We start from the raw sequence: 15,104 nt of genomic DNA, 5'->3' as shown, positions 1-15,104 counted from the left end.
TGTTTTATATTTATCATATAGATTATATGTATGGATGTATATTTATTTTAATTTTAAATTTCATTTTTACAGTATATGATTAGTGAATCTTAAATTAATATATACATAAATATAATTAAAATAGCGACTGTGACACACAATGTTGTCCGAAAGTATAGTTATATTAATTATTTCTGTATATTATATTATTTCTGTTTAGTTATATTAAATAATAATGTTGTAGTTTTAAAATAAGGTGACATCAAACTTATATACACTTAATAAAAAAAATCTCAACTTGTTTATATGTTGCGTCCAGACTTTATTTCTGCGGAAAGGAGAAACTTTAATTTGTTTCTTATATTCTGCGTAGAAACCAGTATTGCTTTTCATACAAATTCGTTGAAATAATAAATCTTTATTAATGGTTCAACTGCTATTATATCAAGCAAAAGATCCATAAGGTACTACTTATGGAATCATATTTCAATACAATCAATTTGTCCATTCCCACGTTCTTGAAAGAAAGAAAATACATTCCCATGTATATGAATAGCTGATAAATTTAATACGTTACGCACTCTATTACAATTTATTGTATAGAGCTATGTAGATTTCTCAAATTTAGAAATATAATAACAGTGACATGAACGGTTTTCCAATAGTGTCACTAAAGTACTATACATTCTCTACACCATTATGGAATATTTTCTACTAAAAAGGCATGTGAAAAAAAACGAATGAGAATATGCTGTATACCACTACAAAGAATTCAAAGATTTTTCCACTAGAAATTTGCTGAAGTCGCTACATTTTATAGTATACAATACATTTACTCCAGTTGTTAGATTGTTATATCGTTCCAGATTTTTCCCCCTCTAATCAGTACAGTTTTCTATTTGATGAAAAAGATTTATGCATGCTAATTTATAGTTTGAGCTCAAACTGCTTTTGCTTTCAAAAACATTAATTATAATATTTTATGTTCCATTGCCAGATGTTTTGATAGTTATATTGAGTTTAGTTTAATTAAAGTTTATATATTTATTTTTTATAGCTTTTATTTATATATATATGTATATATATAGAATAACTTTTACAATATATGTATATAAATGATTAGTGTTACAATAAATTAATTTATTTTTGACTATGTTGTAGTTTCGGTTTATTATATTTTGCTTTTTTCAATACTATGAATAAGAGAAATACATAAAAGGAACTTCAGATTCATTTTTTATTTAATTTACGACACCAATGAAAAATTTTTTAAAAAATAATGCAAAAAAATAGTTATTAATTTAATAAATATTTTTACATAGCGTATGGCACACATAAACATTATTATTTAACATAAATTCTTATAATTTAAAGTTTTAATAGAACATAATGTTAATATTATTAACCAAAAATTTTATTAATTTTGATTTCTCTTTAACAAAACACATTGTATTGCATATAAAAAATAACTAATTTATATTAATATAAAAATGAAAAATATAATATAACAACAAAAAAATGGAATAAACAAATTATAACAATATATCATAATAAAAAATATTATTATATAAATAATAATATAATATTGAAATGAAGTTAAAGCATTAGATGAATTGAATTCGTACTTATAATAAATAAATACATTCTTATAATAAATTAAATTAAATCTTATAATGAATACAATTCGTCATTATGAATTTAACTCACACTCATTCACAACTCATTATAATTTAATTTTTATAATTGATTGAATTCATTCTTATAATGAATTATGATATAAATTCATTTTTATAATAAATTGATTTATTCTTATGATGAATTAAATTTTTTTTTACAATGAATTAAGATAATTTTTACAATGAATTGAATTTATTTTTACAATAAAATTATTTCATATTCACAATAAATTAGTCATTTTAACGAAGAATAGAATTCTTTCTATCCATAAATTAAATTCACTTTAACAATGAATTTAATTCATTTTAAGTATGACTAACTTATTCTAACCATGAAATAAATTTATTTTTTTGACGATGAAATAAATTAAAAAATTCATTCTTGAAATGAATTTTACTCATCCTTATAATGAATTGCATTAATTCTTATGATAAATAAAATGTATTCATAGGATAAATTTAACTCATTCTTATAATGAAATAAATTTATTCTTCTGATGAATTGAATTCATACATATGTTGAATTGTTGTATTCATCATTATGATGAATTGAATTCATACTTATGGTGAATTGTTGTATTCATCATTATGATGAATTGAATTCATCTTCATAAATTGAGTTTTTCTCTTAATAAATTAAAATCATTTGTGTGACGAATTGAATTCATTTTTATAAACAATTGTATTATGAATTAAATTCAAGTTATAATGAATTGCCCTGATTTTTTAAATTGAACTGTTTTTATTTTTATGATTCATATTAAATGATTTATCATATAAAATGAGAAAAGGGAAATTCAAAAAAGTTATTCAATAATAAATATATAATTTTACTTATTAATTATTATATAATATGAACTTGTAATATATGTTTGTGCCAGCAAAACATTAAAGACATTTACAAACTAATCTTAGTAATTATATTTATATGTAATGATAAACATTAAAATGTTTTATTCAGTATTCTTGGCATTTTAAACATTAACCAATTTTAAAGCTATATGTCTTTGAAAATGAGTTTATTCATATGGTTGGAGAAATAACAGTTTGTTATATAAAATACTTTTTACCCAAAAATTTTCATAATTCAAAGAAAATAAAAAAGTATTAAAATTAAAATTAAAGATACTTATAAATACAGATTAAGAGATTAGAGACTTTAGCAACAACATATTGTGATTTTATCACATAAATTAAATTATTGAATTTTTTGCTTTAATTTTAACTCATCAATATTTCTTTATTCCCTGAGAGAATTAAACCATAACATTTCTTACACAGTGTCATAATGATGAACCACTTAAATCTTTAGGAAGATGTGTTTCAATATCAACACGGCAAATTGGGCAATGTTTGTTTGTAATCAACCACTGATCAACACAATCAGTATGAAATAGATGCATGCAGGGAAGACGCCTGTAATAATAATTTCACGTATTACATATATGTGAAGAATTGCGCACTTTGCAATTTTAGCGTAGTTTACATACCTAACATCGTTTTCAATTTCAAACAATGACAAACAGATTGCACATTTTTCAGCATCTTCATCAGTTTCACTTGGACGACGAACACGCTTGTATTTATGCGGTAGAGTGGTACGTTCAATTATATCCTGCAAAATAAAAAAAAATATATCTACTTATTTATTTATTTTAAAATTTAAAATAAATGCACATATAAATCCTTATATAAACATTTAATAAACTTTTAAAAACTCATAAATTCCTATTTTTGAATTAAATAAGAATTAACCTCAATTATTTATAGCACAGAATAATTTTCAATAATGTGTACGTGTATACATTAAAGTATTTAAAAGCATATGCACATAAAAATGTAATATAAATTTAAACACAAGAATTTTAATAAAAATAAAAATATGTACATATAAATAAAAACATATTTAAATAAATAAACATAAATGTAAATAAACAAAAACAAATATAAAAACAAATGCAAATAAATATAAAAAATATAAATAAAAAACTGGAATATATAATAATAAAAGCAAATGTAAATAAATAAATACAAATATAAATAACTAAAAACGAATTCATAAGAAAATAAAAACAAATATAAATAAAATATATAAACGTGTATATAAAGCAAAATGCGAAAAATACATATAAAAATAGTAATGTGTAAGAAATACACACAAAAGTATGTATTTATGTATGTATAAATTTAAAAAATACGATGTATCATATTTATGTATACATAATACACATATGTAAAAATATTCATTTGTAATATACAAATACATAATATATGATATTATGTGTATATACATAGAAATATAAATATAATATTGCATAGTTTGTAATTAACTAAATAATTTATATACCAATGTTGCACCACGGTTGGGTCGTATACCAGAACCAAATAATATGCGCCGAGACAGAGGCGCAGCTAGCCCAATTTCTAAATGCAATGGTGAGTAATGATGATAAGCAGGATGATGATATGATGATCGACGACGAACTCCTGACATGTGTGGCCCATATTGATAATAATTCTGTTTGTTAAATAAATATTAAATATTGTAATTAAAACTTAATTGATCAGAAAACAAAATATTTGTATACGTACTGGATCTAGGCTTGATACAGGTCCATTACGCGTATGTATACATGAGCAAGCATTTGGCAACGGATAGCGGCCATGATAAGCCCCACCAGATAAATTTAATGCATTCGAGGAGAGATCAATTGGATGTACAGGTGCCATATGGCGTCTATGAATTTCTTGGGTATTTTGCTGACGATACCACAAATTTTGATGAACAGGATATGGAACAGGAGCATTATTAAGTGTATTTCCTGGTGGTGCAATATTATTTCTGTAAGCATTTGGATGTGACATTATATGAGGATGATCAAGTACTCCATATGCATAAGGATGAACATGATGATGTGGTCCCATCACTGGACCGTTATTTGCAGGTTGTAGTAACGTTGGTTGATGATAACGTCGAATTCCACTGTGAAGTGGTGTAAATTGATGCGTATTTGAAAAATCGATGGCTCCAAGTGGTGAAAATGTGCGACCTTCATTATTTGCTTGTGCCGAATCCGCTTCACCAATTAACAAGTCAGTTTGAGCTTCCTCTGCTGAATGAACTACAGCTGATGCAGCGGTAGTTTCTGCACTTGATATAAGAGTTTGAGGTCGAATACGAGAAAATGGACGAACAAGGAATTGATTTGTGAAATTACGTACTGGAACGTTGAGAGGAGAACGAGGTGGTGGCAATATTGGCACTGTCGATGAGAGATCAGATAGTGTCGGCTGAACATTAGTTGATATGTTGCGTGGAATACTACCGGTACTATGAGAAAAAGTTGGCCGCATGTAAGATATTTCATCCATTTGATTTTCAAGTTGCGCACAACGTTCTCTTAATTGAATGACATGCGGTAAAATTGAATTCAAATGTTCAGGTCGAGAATGCTCCATATTAGGTCTTTGCTGTGCTGTCAGAAACGTTGGAGGTGCTGGTGGTCTTACAGAAGAACTGGGTTCTTCTCGATAGCTTGGAAATATGCAAGGATATTCAAGCAGAACAGGATGTATATCATTTAAGTTATAGGAATTACCAGGCTCGTGATCCTGAGGTGATTGCGTATTTGCTTGCATACTGGAGTCATTTGGCATTGCTATAAACTCATCAAACAAATCATTAGTTATTTCCATTTCAGTTTCTTCATATGCTCCAACTGAATTCTCATCTGCACTAGTTAATTCGTTAATAGGATCGTATATAACATCATCATCTGTTGTTAAATCAATTGAGAGTATGGGCTCTCTAGTGGAATGTACAAATACCACATCATCATCCTCCCCATTCGTTGAATCAGATAACCAATCCAATTGTAAATCGGGAGCAGTTAAAACTGCACTTTCATCGTTCGTTGAAGAGTTAAGTGTGGCAGCAGTACTGCTAACATCATCCGAAAAATTAGTTGTATTATTTGAAGCAGTGGAGGAATCGGATCTCGCAGTATTAGGTGCTTCATCAAACGTATTTGGAAAATTGTAATTCGAATCGGTTGATTCTGTTTGTGTAACAAACTTGACCTGTAAACCTCGGTTATTAGTTTGCATACGTGGCTCTTCGGGTGATTGAATCCTGCTAGAATTTTGTTCATTTTGACCTTGCGTTACGGGTCTAAATTCAACAATACGTCCCGAAATTGAATATGGTACGGGCAACATTCCTCTATCTACTGGTCTTGGTAAGTTTTGCATAAATTCACTTACATTGTTATTAGTAGTATTAGACAAGTTTTCAGTTGAGGTAGTTTCGTCAACTGCACGTGATCCATTTACTAAACTATAAATTCGTGGTCGACGAATAATTGACTGTTGCTCATTTTCATGCGGCACACGATTATTAGCATCGCTGGTAACAAGCGTTATTTTTCGAATATTACGATCTCTGGACGGAAGACCATTGGAAGTATGGTTGGTTTCGTCTCTTCTGTGGACACATCCTCGTCTATCATTCTATAATTATACACAAAATTAAAAAAAAAAATTATTATTATATGTATAAAAAAAGAATAAGTATGTATAATTATATACCATATTAGAAAACTCCTCATCATCTGTGGAATCATGTAAAATAGTTGGTGGTCTTATATTTAAATGAGAATGATAAGCTTCACTTATTCTAGGTTGCTTAGGCAAACGTGAAGTACTTGCATTCGAACCCATATTTGTGTCATTAAGAGTAAAACAACTATGATCTCTATCCAGATTCATACTGCGACAATTTGCACAAACCCCGATTGGAGTTGTATTATTTCTTTGTAATCGTTGTCTTTGCAAATTTCGTATATCATGATTCCTACGAGATACCGGCCTACGAACATTAGATATTGTTGGGGAATTTACATATCTATACATATCTTCAACATCGTTTTCATCATCATCAGAAAATAAATAAAAAAATGGTCTCTGTGTAGACAATATATTTGAAGGAGATGATGATACACCTTGTGTACCGCTAGTACTAGGCTCATCATCTAAATCAACAATATGAGCTTCGGTAAGTATGTGATTAGTAAAAACTGCCCTGCTGTCTCTATTGATATTATTGTTATTATTATTGGTGGTGTTATAGTTAGAATTAACACAAAGTTTTTTTTTGGTTGGAGCTGCAGAAGTGGTTGTCGCAGTATTCGTAGTACATGTATTCGCAAATTGGACATGTTCAGTATCAGACGAACTAACGTCATCATTATACGATATGAAATTTGGAACAATTACAGAATCTTGATTTGTTTCTCTCTCTTCATTTGTAATAGTATAATCTGGTATTATAATCTCATCATTTGTTGTAGTAGATGTATCTTGTTCTTCCGCAATAAGTACTTCATCATTAGTTTGAATTGCGCTTGAAGCTAAATTAATAGCTTCTCTTTGGATTGGATCAATTATTGGAGGCTCTACATCTCTTTCTGTAGGCGGCATCAAATTTCCTGAGTTTAAAAAATGTTCTTGCGACATATTATTCATAATAACTGTATTCGCAAAAAAAGAATGTGGGTAATTTTCTGTATTATTTTCAGTCTTATTGCTACGATTGTTTTCACTTCCGGTGGAAGATGAAGCTATATTATCTTGATCTGACAAGATAGTCTCTTCTGCATTGCTGGAACCATTTTCAATTAATACATAGTTATGATCACCATTTATAAGATATCTTGTAACATCAATCGGCTCAATACTAGTGTTATTAATGTGTTCATTTTGAGATTGATTTGTAATTTGTTGCCTTCTATTAGAAGTATGGTTGCTTCCCAAATCTAAGATTTCATAGGTTGTGGATACCACACTAAATAAATTTTTGTTAAAATATTAGAAATTTTTTTTTTTTTTTTTTTTCGAAATTTGATATATTAAATTTAAATTACTGAATTTTTTAACAAATTACAAATGTATAAAAAACGTATATATTTTTGAACGGGCTAATTAGTTGTTGTAGCTCGAGGGGAACTGTCTATGCAGTTCAGTTCTTTTGAGGAGTGGTGAACGGCACTTGCTTGTCGAAATTGACGAGTGGCTTCGGGTCGTACTTTCTTGAAATTGGATTTTTTTATAATTCTTTTTAAATTAGTTTTAAAAAAAGAAAAAAATTCCACTGTTACCGCTACTTTAACTTTAGTGTATAGTATAATTATATATAGTTATATTCAGAGTAGCCCGTTCAAAAATATAAAAATAAGAATTGTTTATTTAAACAATAAACTATGAAAAATGTATAAAAATTATAAAAAACTTACACACTAGAGCTCTCATCTTGTATATCATCAGAGTTAGTTTCATTCACGCCACATTGGCATATAAGTAAACGGCATTTGGTACATCCGCTACTATCGTATTGGCCATTACCATTCTCTTCATATCTGTAAGAATTACCAGGTCCCAAATACCGATGGTGGGAATGTAAATTATGTGTTGGAATAATATGTGTAGAATTTGACCCCACATATGCTAAAGGGGGAGGATCATTTGAAGATGATAAGTCTTCAGCAACAGTTCCTGAATTCTGGTCCAAAAGTGTTGGTACAGCAGTTACTGTTGGATAACAAATATTAGGCGTAACAAAGCTGGCATCGTTTAAAGTGTCACATGGAGACTAAAATATATTATATTTTAATATAAAAGCAATCTATATAAATTTATTGTAGCATTTTACTAACTTGTATTGTAAAGGCTAGCGATCGCCGATTGGGAATAAAGTACATGTCACATGCAGAAGCTGAAAGAGTGAAATATTTAAAACTGATATTGAAGTTGAGAGTAAGATTCATATTTACAGCTTTCATTGTGTAACTCTAGTTCATTATATGTGTTATCAATATCATGGTGACGTCGTGAATAGCTCTCTCCGTCATTTTCCATTGCTATGTTGATGCGTAAAAATTTTGAACGAGGAATTTTCAAAATATCTAACAAAGTTCAAAAAAAATAAAATAATAAACGTCAAATTATTAAACAAATGTATATAGTATTTAACCAAGAATTTTTGAAGCAAAACGACGTACCTTACAATAAATCCAGTGACACATACATACAACTTGTTTTTTTTTTTTATGTGCAGTTTACAGCATTCATCAACCCATCAGCTGTGCTTTTTAAGCTAAAACAAAATAAACAATAGAGATACATAAGAAAATGAAAACATATGAACATATGGCAGAGCAGAGAGAACAGAGAAAATAAACACACTGATAAATATTTATACGCCGAGCTTATATACTTGTCCCACTCTATATATACAAAACAAATGCTACGCACTTTATTACAAAAAAATAAAAAAAAAATAAAAATAAGGAATGTGGAAGTTAATCAACAGACAATAAATAAGTTTGCTATTAAAACGAAGAAAATTTCGTACTAATTTAAAATAAACGAAACTGGTACATGTCTGAACATGAAACTGCATGTTTCAAATGCTTCATATTATTTTAAAAGAATATATATACACATACCTGCTGCTGCATTACCGAAGTGCATAACTATAACATAATTAAGAAAAAAAAAAATGAGATATACAAACTGCATAAGCTGACAAAAGTTTTTATGGAAGAAATTGTGAATAGCAAGTACGAAAAACAATTTCCGGAAAACGCAATAATGGACTACATGTAGACATTTTTCAAACTACATTTCAATTATTAGAACACAAACTCAATATATTTATTTTAAATTAATATTCGTTTAACATTATTATAGAATCTATTAATTTTTAATATGTTCAATTTAATTTAAATACAAATTTCCTTTTTTTTCCACGGCTAATTTTACAAAACTTTATGAAAAACTACAAACCCATCCGATCTACTGAGCTGATTGAGAATAACTGCAAAACTCTAATTTAAAGAGGAAAGAATAGGTGAAAAATGCAAGGTACAGTGTTGTAAAATGACTTTTTTTATGTGTAAGTTAACAAATAGTACAAAATGAACGATGGGATGACAAAATATACCTACCGGCTACAACTTGGCAATTTATTTAAAATGTGAAATACACACACATAAACACGAAAAGCTAAAAACTGTTGTTTAGCTTATACAATATATTATATATACTAAATAGAGCGCTGAAATTGTTTATTTATATTAATGCTCACACTAATTCAGTATTGCACACTCTTAAAAGAAATGAACTATATATTTTTTCAGAAAGATATGCTGGGCTACAAAATTTAATTTTATAAAATTATCATTATTATATTTTATAATATAATAATGATAATATAATAATGATTATTATATTTTAGCATTATCATATTTTAATGGACAACTTGTTTTAGTGGATTACCCACGTGGTGACAGACACCATTAAGCAATAGTGTTTTATAGAACATTCACACTGTGTCATTTTTAGTCGGTTTTGCTCATTATAATCACTAATGAGAATTATTTATAGCACATTTACTCTTTCTCATATAGGCGGATTTGCTCATTATAGTCACTAATGAGAATGATTGGTAAATCATCAAGAATCTCTTATATAAATGAGCTCATTATTAATAAATTAGCTCATTTAAGTCGAAAAATGTCGAATGCAACTTTTGTAAATAAATTTCCCACAAGAAATATTATTAAAATTTGAAATATGTGTCGTCATAAGTTTTATATATAAATTGTAAACAACAACAGCTGAGCTTTAAACATATATACTGAGAAAGTAAATGTTCAATCAAATCTTTGTTTTTATTAATTGAATATGTAATTGATATATAAAATGTATTTAAATGATTTATAATATTAATTATATATTTAATTTTTTTGTGAAATATGTAATTGTGTGAAGTTACAGCTGCATAAATGACCACATTACAATATGAGCTTTCATTCATTAATATAAATGAGCAAGTGCCTAAATGAGACAGTATGAATGTACTGTTAGACACTAATACTGGATTCGAATGAGAGTTTTGATTGTAATTTAAACTGTCATTACTAATTAATTTAATGTCGCTATTAATTTCGCTATTAATTCGCTATTAATTTTGATGTCGCTAGAAAAACAAGTTCATATCAAAAAGTTTTGTATGGGAATTTTGACAACTGAAATAAGAATTGAATCGTTGTTGTTGTTGTTGTGATTTGAATTAGTGCTATTGCACACTTTTATTTTTTTGTGGCTGGGGGACTTATCCATACCCCACACTAAACTTTAACTATACTAGAATCATTATCATTTATTTATTGAATCGTAATTTTTACAAAATATAGTTAACTGAACTGTCAAGTTGTGACAGTTCAGAGTAGTACAGTATAGTATAGTACAAACTTATGCTATTGTGAATCGTTTTGAGGAATAAATAAAATTATTATACAAAATGAAATGAAACTGATATTTATCATATGTTTAAAGTTTTATCATATGTATATATCAGAAGCTCAAAGTAAATGTTTTGTGAAAGTAATTAAATAGTGTGGACGTATGATAAATCTGACAAATTGTAATGATACGTTGTATGAATCAATTTTTAGTTGCTTTTGGATTTCAGATGTCAGTTGGAGATTTTTTGGTAGCTAAAATTACAATCAAAACTCTCATGTCTAAAATAAATCGAGGGTCGCCAAGCAAAGAACAAAAAAGATTAAATAAAGCTATTACAATTTTTTATATACATATATTAATAATTTTATTTGTAAGAATAATACATATAGTCAATCATATAGTATGTTTAGACTTTAGCTTAAGTTTTGCGTAAGTAAGTGATTTTGGTAGAAAAAGTGTTTAGGAGTCGAGAATTTTGAGAATTGTCAAACAAAAGAAAAATAAGAGAAAATTTTTGGTTTTTAAATTAGCATAGTTTATAGAGTTCATAGATTTCTATAAATCTGTTGTTATAATATTCAACCCTGAGGAAGAAATCAAATAAATTTCGAAACGTTGCGATATTTATATAGATAACTATATAAAATAAAAATAATATCCAACTTCAAGTTTTTTATTTGAAAATTTATAGAAGCCTTTTTACAATCAGAAATTTATAGTATATAGTATTTTTTTTTTGTTATTTTAAAGGAATTTGTAAAGTAGCACTACTTCATCATAACTATGTCAAGCCACACACATGTTTGATTACTGGGAACAAATTAACAGATTTTAGCTGCTTAGAAATTTTGATGCGACCACTGTGTAACTCGGATGTTGCGCCACCTGTAAAATTTTATTTCATAGGTGCAAAAATTGTCCGGCTGAAAAGGCGAGGATAATCGGCTAAATTTTTCGGTGATAAACCATAGAAGTTTTACACTGATAAATTTATGATGAAGCTATACAAAATGTAGCAGATGTCATAAATAGTAATTGCCATTATATATATATATATATATCATTGAAATTCATTATCAATTTACAAAATCTGTATTCAAATATGTAACAAAAAATGTGAATAGTTATTATATCATCCAATATTATTAGCACATTCAAGGTGAAACTTGTATATGTTGTAATAAAGGGTATTTATGGTAATATTAATTGCAGGATAGCATTGTTGATAGTTGGGTGCAAAGCTGTGCAACGGAGCATATATATTAAGATTGTTGTATATTATTTAATAAAAAAATAAATAATTATGGGCAGAATTACATTTTTCATTGCAATGTGCCTATATGACAAATTTTAGAATCCATTTAATAAATTGACATTTTTATAGAAAATGCAACTAGTTTGATTTCCATATACAAATTGTGAGAGAGTTGTAGTTTTCCCATTTTTGGAAAAAAATATAGGTAATAAGTGAAAAAGTGAGAGCAAAATAGCTTAAATAACTTGTCGAAAACTAGCTTGTGTAGTACATGCCTTAATTAACTGTTTTTTCTATGTGTATATATTACAGATTATGTTCTACCAGTACAAAATGAGAATTCGTTTAATTTTTAATATAAGTTTGTATAATTTGTTTTTATATATATAGTAAAATAAGAGTATTTAATGGAATTGTGCAACACTAATTACAAAATAAACAGAACTCATAAAACGTAATGAATTCTGTATTACAAGTGTATGAAATTATCTATTGAAAAAATCCAGGCACCTTGTTTGATTTGGCTGGTGCTTTGAAACTTAGTTTACACATAAATGGTAAAATTTTACATATCAAACACCCTCGCAAATTTATGTACACTGAGCGTATATGTACGCAAGGGAGATATTAAATATTAATTGTACATGTACAAGTATAAGAAAAAATATCCTTTTTCAATATGGCAAAGTGGGAAGTCTTACCTACAAAATAGTTTTAAACTTCTATTACGCATGCAATATTTAATTAAATTTACGTTTCTAAAAGTTTAACGTTGCTTTGAAAGTTTATTTTTTTTATGCCGTCGAGTACCATTTGTTGATATATGACTAATGCCCAACTGCATTGAATAATGCATTCTCTTTTAAAAAAATAGCACCGAACAAATAAACATATCATCAATATTTGTTACGCATCCCTCGTACCAAATAACATTTATTTATATATATTCGTTTACTTATATTTATTTTTAAAACTAAAAACAAATAATTCTATATTTTAACTTTATAAAATATATATGAGTAAATTTTTTTTGTTCTTTATAAAAGAATATTGTATATACATTTTTGTAAAACAAAATACATACTTAACACTTGCATATATGTGTCACTCCATACTCATTTCATGAAGGGAGCACTCTGAACTTTTAATTATTTATAATTGCAGACTATTTCTCAGCGAATTTGATGATAAAATAATATTGCTGCCTTCCAAAAAAAAATATTTAAACTAAATCACTTTTTATATATATTTATTATTTCTCACTGAGGTCTATGTAAATAATTGTATTTTTGTTTGTTATTCAATCTTATTTGCAACTTCCAAACACGTCACTCTACTTCGCGGAATCACAACATCAATGAACCACGGCAAAATACAGACTGAGCATATTTCTGATAGCTGCTGCAGCAGCACTGCAATTTTATTTGAGTTAAATTAGGAAAATGCAGAGTTGTTCTTACTTTTTTTTTAAGAAAAATTCGCTATATTTGTAATTACAATATTAAGGTATGTACTCCATTGCGGTGTCCGTTCGCTATGCATTTTGACCTATGACATAACTATATGCTAGGTATATTTGTAAATGCAAGTCATAAAATCATCAAATAATGAAAAGTTGTGTTACTAAACACCAAAAACTATTATCACAGTATAGTGACAATTTTATAGTACTTTAGGTTTACACTGCTTACTTAGTAAGTTACTTAAAGGTGCATTCATATCAAAGGGAACGCTTGCGAAACAACAAACTTTTGCAAGTGCGATCTTAAAGGTACCTTAAGTAACTTTAAGATTTTATCGTTTTTATTGACATAAGTTACTTATTCAATGTTAAAGAGATTTTATGTGTCAGAAAGTTCTTTGAAAGTTTTGAGAGAAATTCTCTATGTTTACAAAAATTTTACTCAATAATATATCAAACAAAAAATTATATCTATAATTAATATATTAAATCATTTATATATAATATATCTATTTTATAAATCTATTACATATTCAATTAATAAAAACAAATATTTTAATACTGACATTCTCAGAAAGTTTGTTTACAGCTCAGCTGTTATTTGTTTACATTGTACATATTAAATTTTTGCTCTAAAATTCTACATCTCCTTAAGCCGCTGTGTAATAATAATCACTTCAACCTCAAAAATAGAAAGTTATTATTTACTCAAATACTTAGGCCAGCACTACTGTACGGATGTGTAACTTACAGCATAGCCTCAAATACTGCTATAAAGCAATTACAGATAGCACAAAATCTGGCTTTAAGAAGACTAATTAAGATTCCTTGGTATATTAGAACAACAGACATGCATAGAGATCTAATAGTACATTCACACTGTCTCATTTAGGCTGTTTTACTCATTATAATCACTAATGAGCATGATTTACAATAAATCAGCTCATTTTAGACCAAAATTGTCGAATGCAACCCTTTAAAAAAAATTTCCCTGAAGGGAAATGACCAAAATTTGAACAAACAATAATTGAGCTGTAAACAAGCACACTGAAAAAGTGAGCATTAAATACAATCTGTTTTTATTAATTGAATATATAATTGATATATAACATGTATATAAATGATTTAATATATCAATTAAATATTTAAATTTTTAGTGGCAAAATAATTTCAGGCAAATGCACACGGTTGACTTGCCAACGCCAAACAGATTTGCTACGCTTCTGTATTCAGCCGACGACCCAAGGCAATACAAGCCAATGGCAATTCTCCTTTCTAAAGAAATTGAAATTTGAAAGGTTGTATCTTTTTTCTGTAGTCCTTTTAATAATTCACATAACTCCTTAAAACATTCCAAACTCATGCGAAAATTTTCTTTGAAAAAATTTCCCAGAATTTCTTTGTTCTTTTCTGAAAAAAAATGTTA

The 15,104-nt window shown here is 27.6% G+C and overlaps 1 protein-coding gene across 4 annotated transcripts; it reads right to left on the bottom strand.

Moving 5' to 3' along the window:
* Nucleotides 1-2,784: 2,784 nt before the first annotated feature.
* On the bottom strand, nt 2,785-13,435 carry LOC119677365 (uncharacterized membrane protein DDB_G0293934-like). 4 transcript variants are annotated; one of them, XM_038088674.1, is made up of 10 exons: nt 13,301-13,435; nt 8,711-8,805; nt 8,483-8,614; nt 8,366-8,424; nt 7,946-8,301; nt 6,243-7,497; nt 4,248-6,164; nt 4,003-4,173; nt 3,146-3,270; nt 2,785-3,071 (listed from the first exon to the last, which is right to left on the bottom strand). In XM_038088674.1, exons 3-10 carry the CDS (start codon nt 8,565-8,567, stop codon nt 2,939-2,941), a joined length of 4,101 nt encoding a protein of 1,366 aa, XP_037944602.1. In that variant the 5' UTR covers nt 8,568-8,614; nt 8,711-8,805; nt 13,301-13,435; the 3' UTR covers nt 2,785-2,938. The 4 variants fall into 4 exon arrangements, with proteins under 4 accessions (XP_037944602.1, XP_037944604.1, XP_037944603.1 ...); XM_038088676.1 differs by lacking the exon at nt 13,301-13,435 and adding an exon at nt 9,498-9,647; XM_038088675.1 differs by lacking the exon at nt 13,301-13,435 and adding an exon at nt 9,158-9,361.
* Nucleotides 13,436-15,104: the final 1,669 nt, after the last annotated feature.

Source organism: Teleopsis dalmanni, chromosome 2, assembly GCF_002237135.1.
Source record: "Teleopsis dalmanni isolate 2A chromosome 2, ASM223713v2, whole genome shotgun sequence".
Taxonomy (NCBI): Eukaryota; Metazoa; Arthropoda; class Insecta; order Diptera; family Diopsidae; genus Teleopsis; species Teleopsis dalmanni.
The sequence above is the reverse complement of the archived record's forward strand: the minus strand, read 5'-3'. Positions and strand labels throughout refer to the sequence as shown.

Bases quoted from the DNA above. Each gene is read 5' to 3' on its own strand.
- LOC119677365 (XM_038088674.1), bottom strand. From the start codon at position 8,567: ATGGAAAATGACGGAGAGAGCTATTCACGACGTCACCATGATATTGAT. The intron at 8,425-8,482 runs GTAAATATGAAT...TCACTCTTTCAG, and splicing joins AGAGTTACACAATGAAAGCT to CTTCTGCATGTGACATGTAC. The intron at 3,271-4,002 runs GTATATAAATTA...TTTATTTTGCAG, and splicing joins CCAACCGTGGTGCAACATTG to GATATAATTGAACGTACCAC.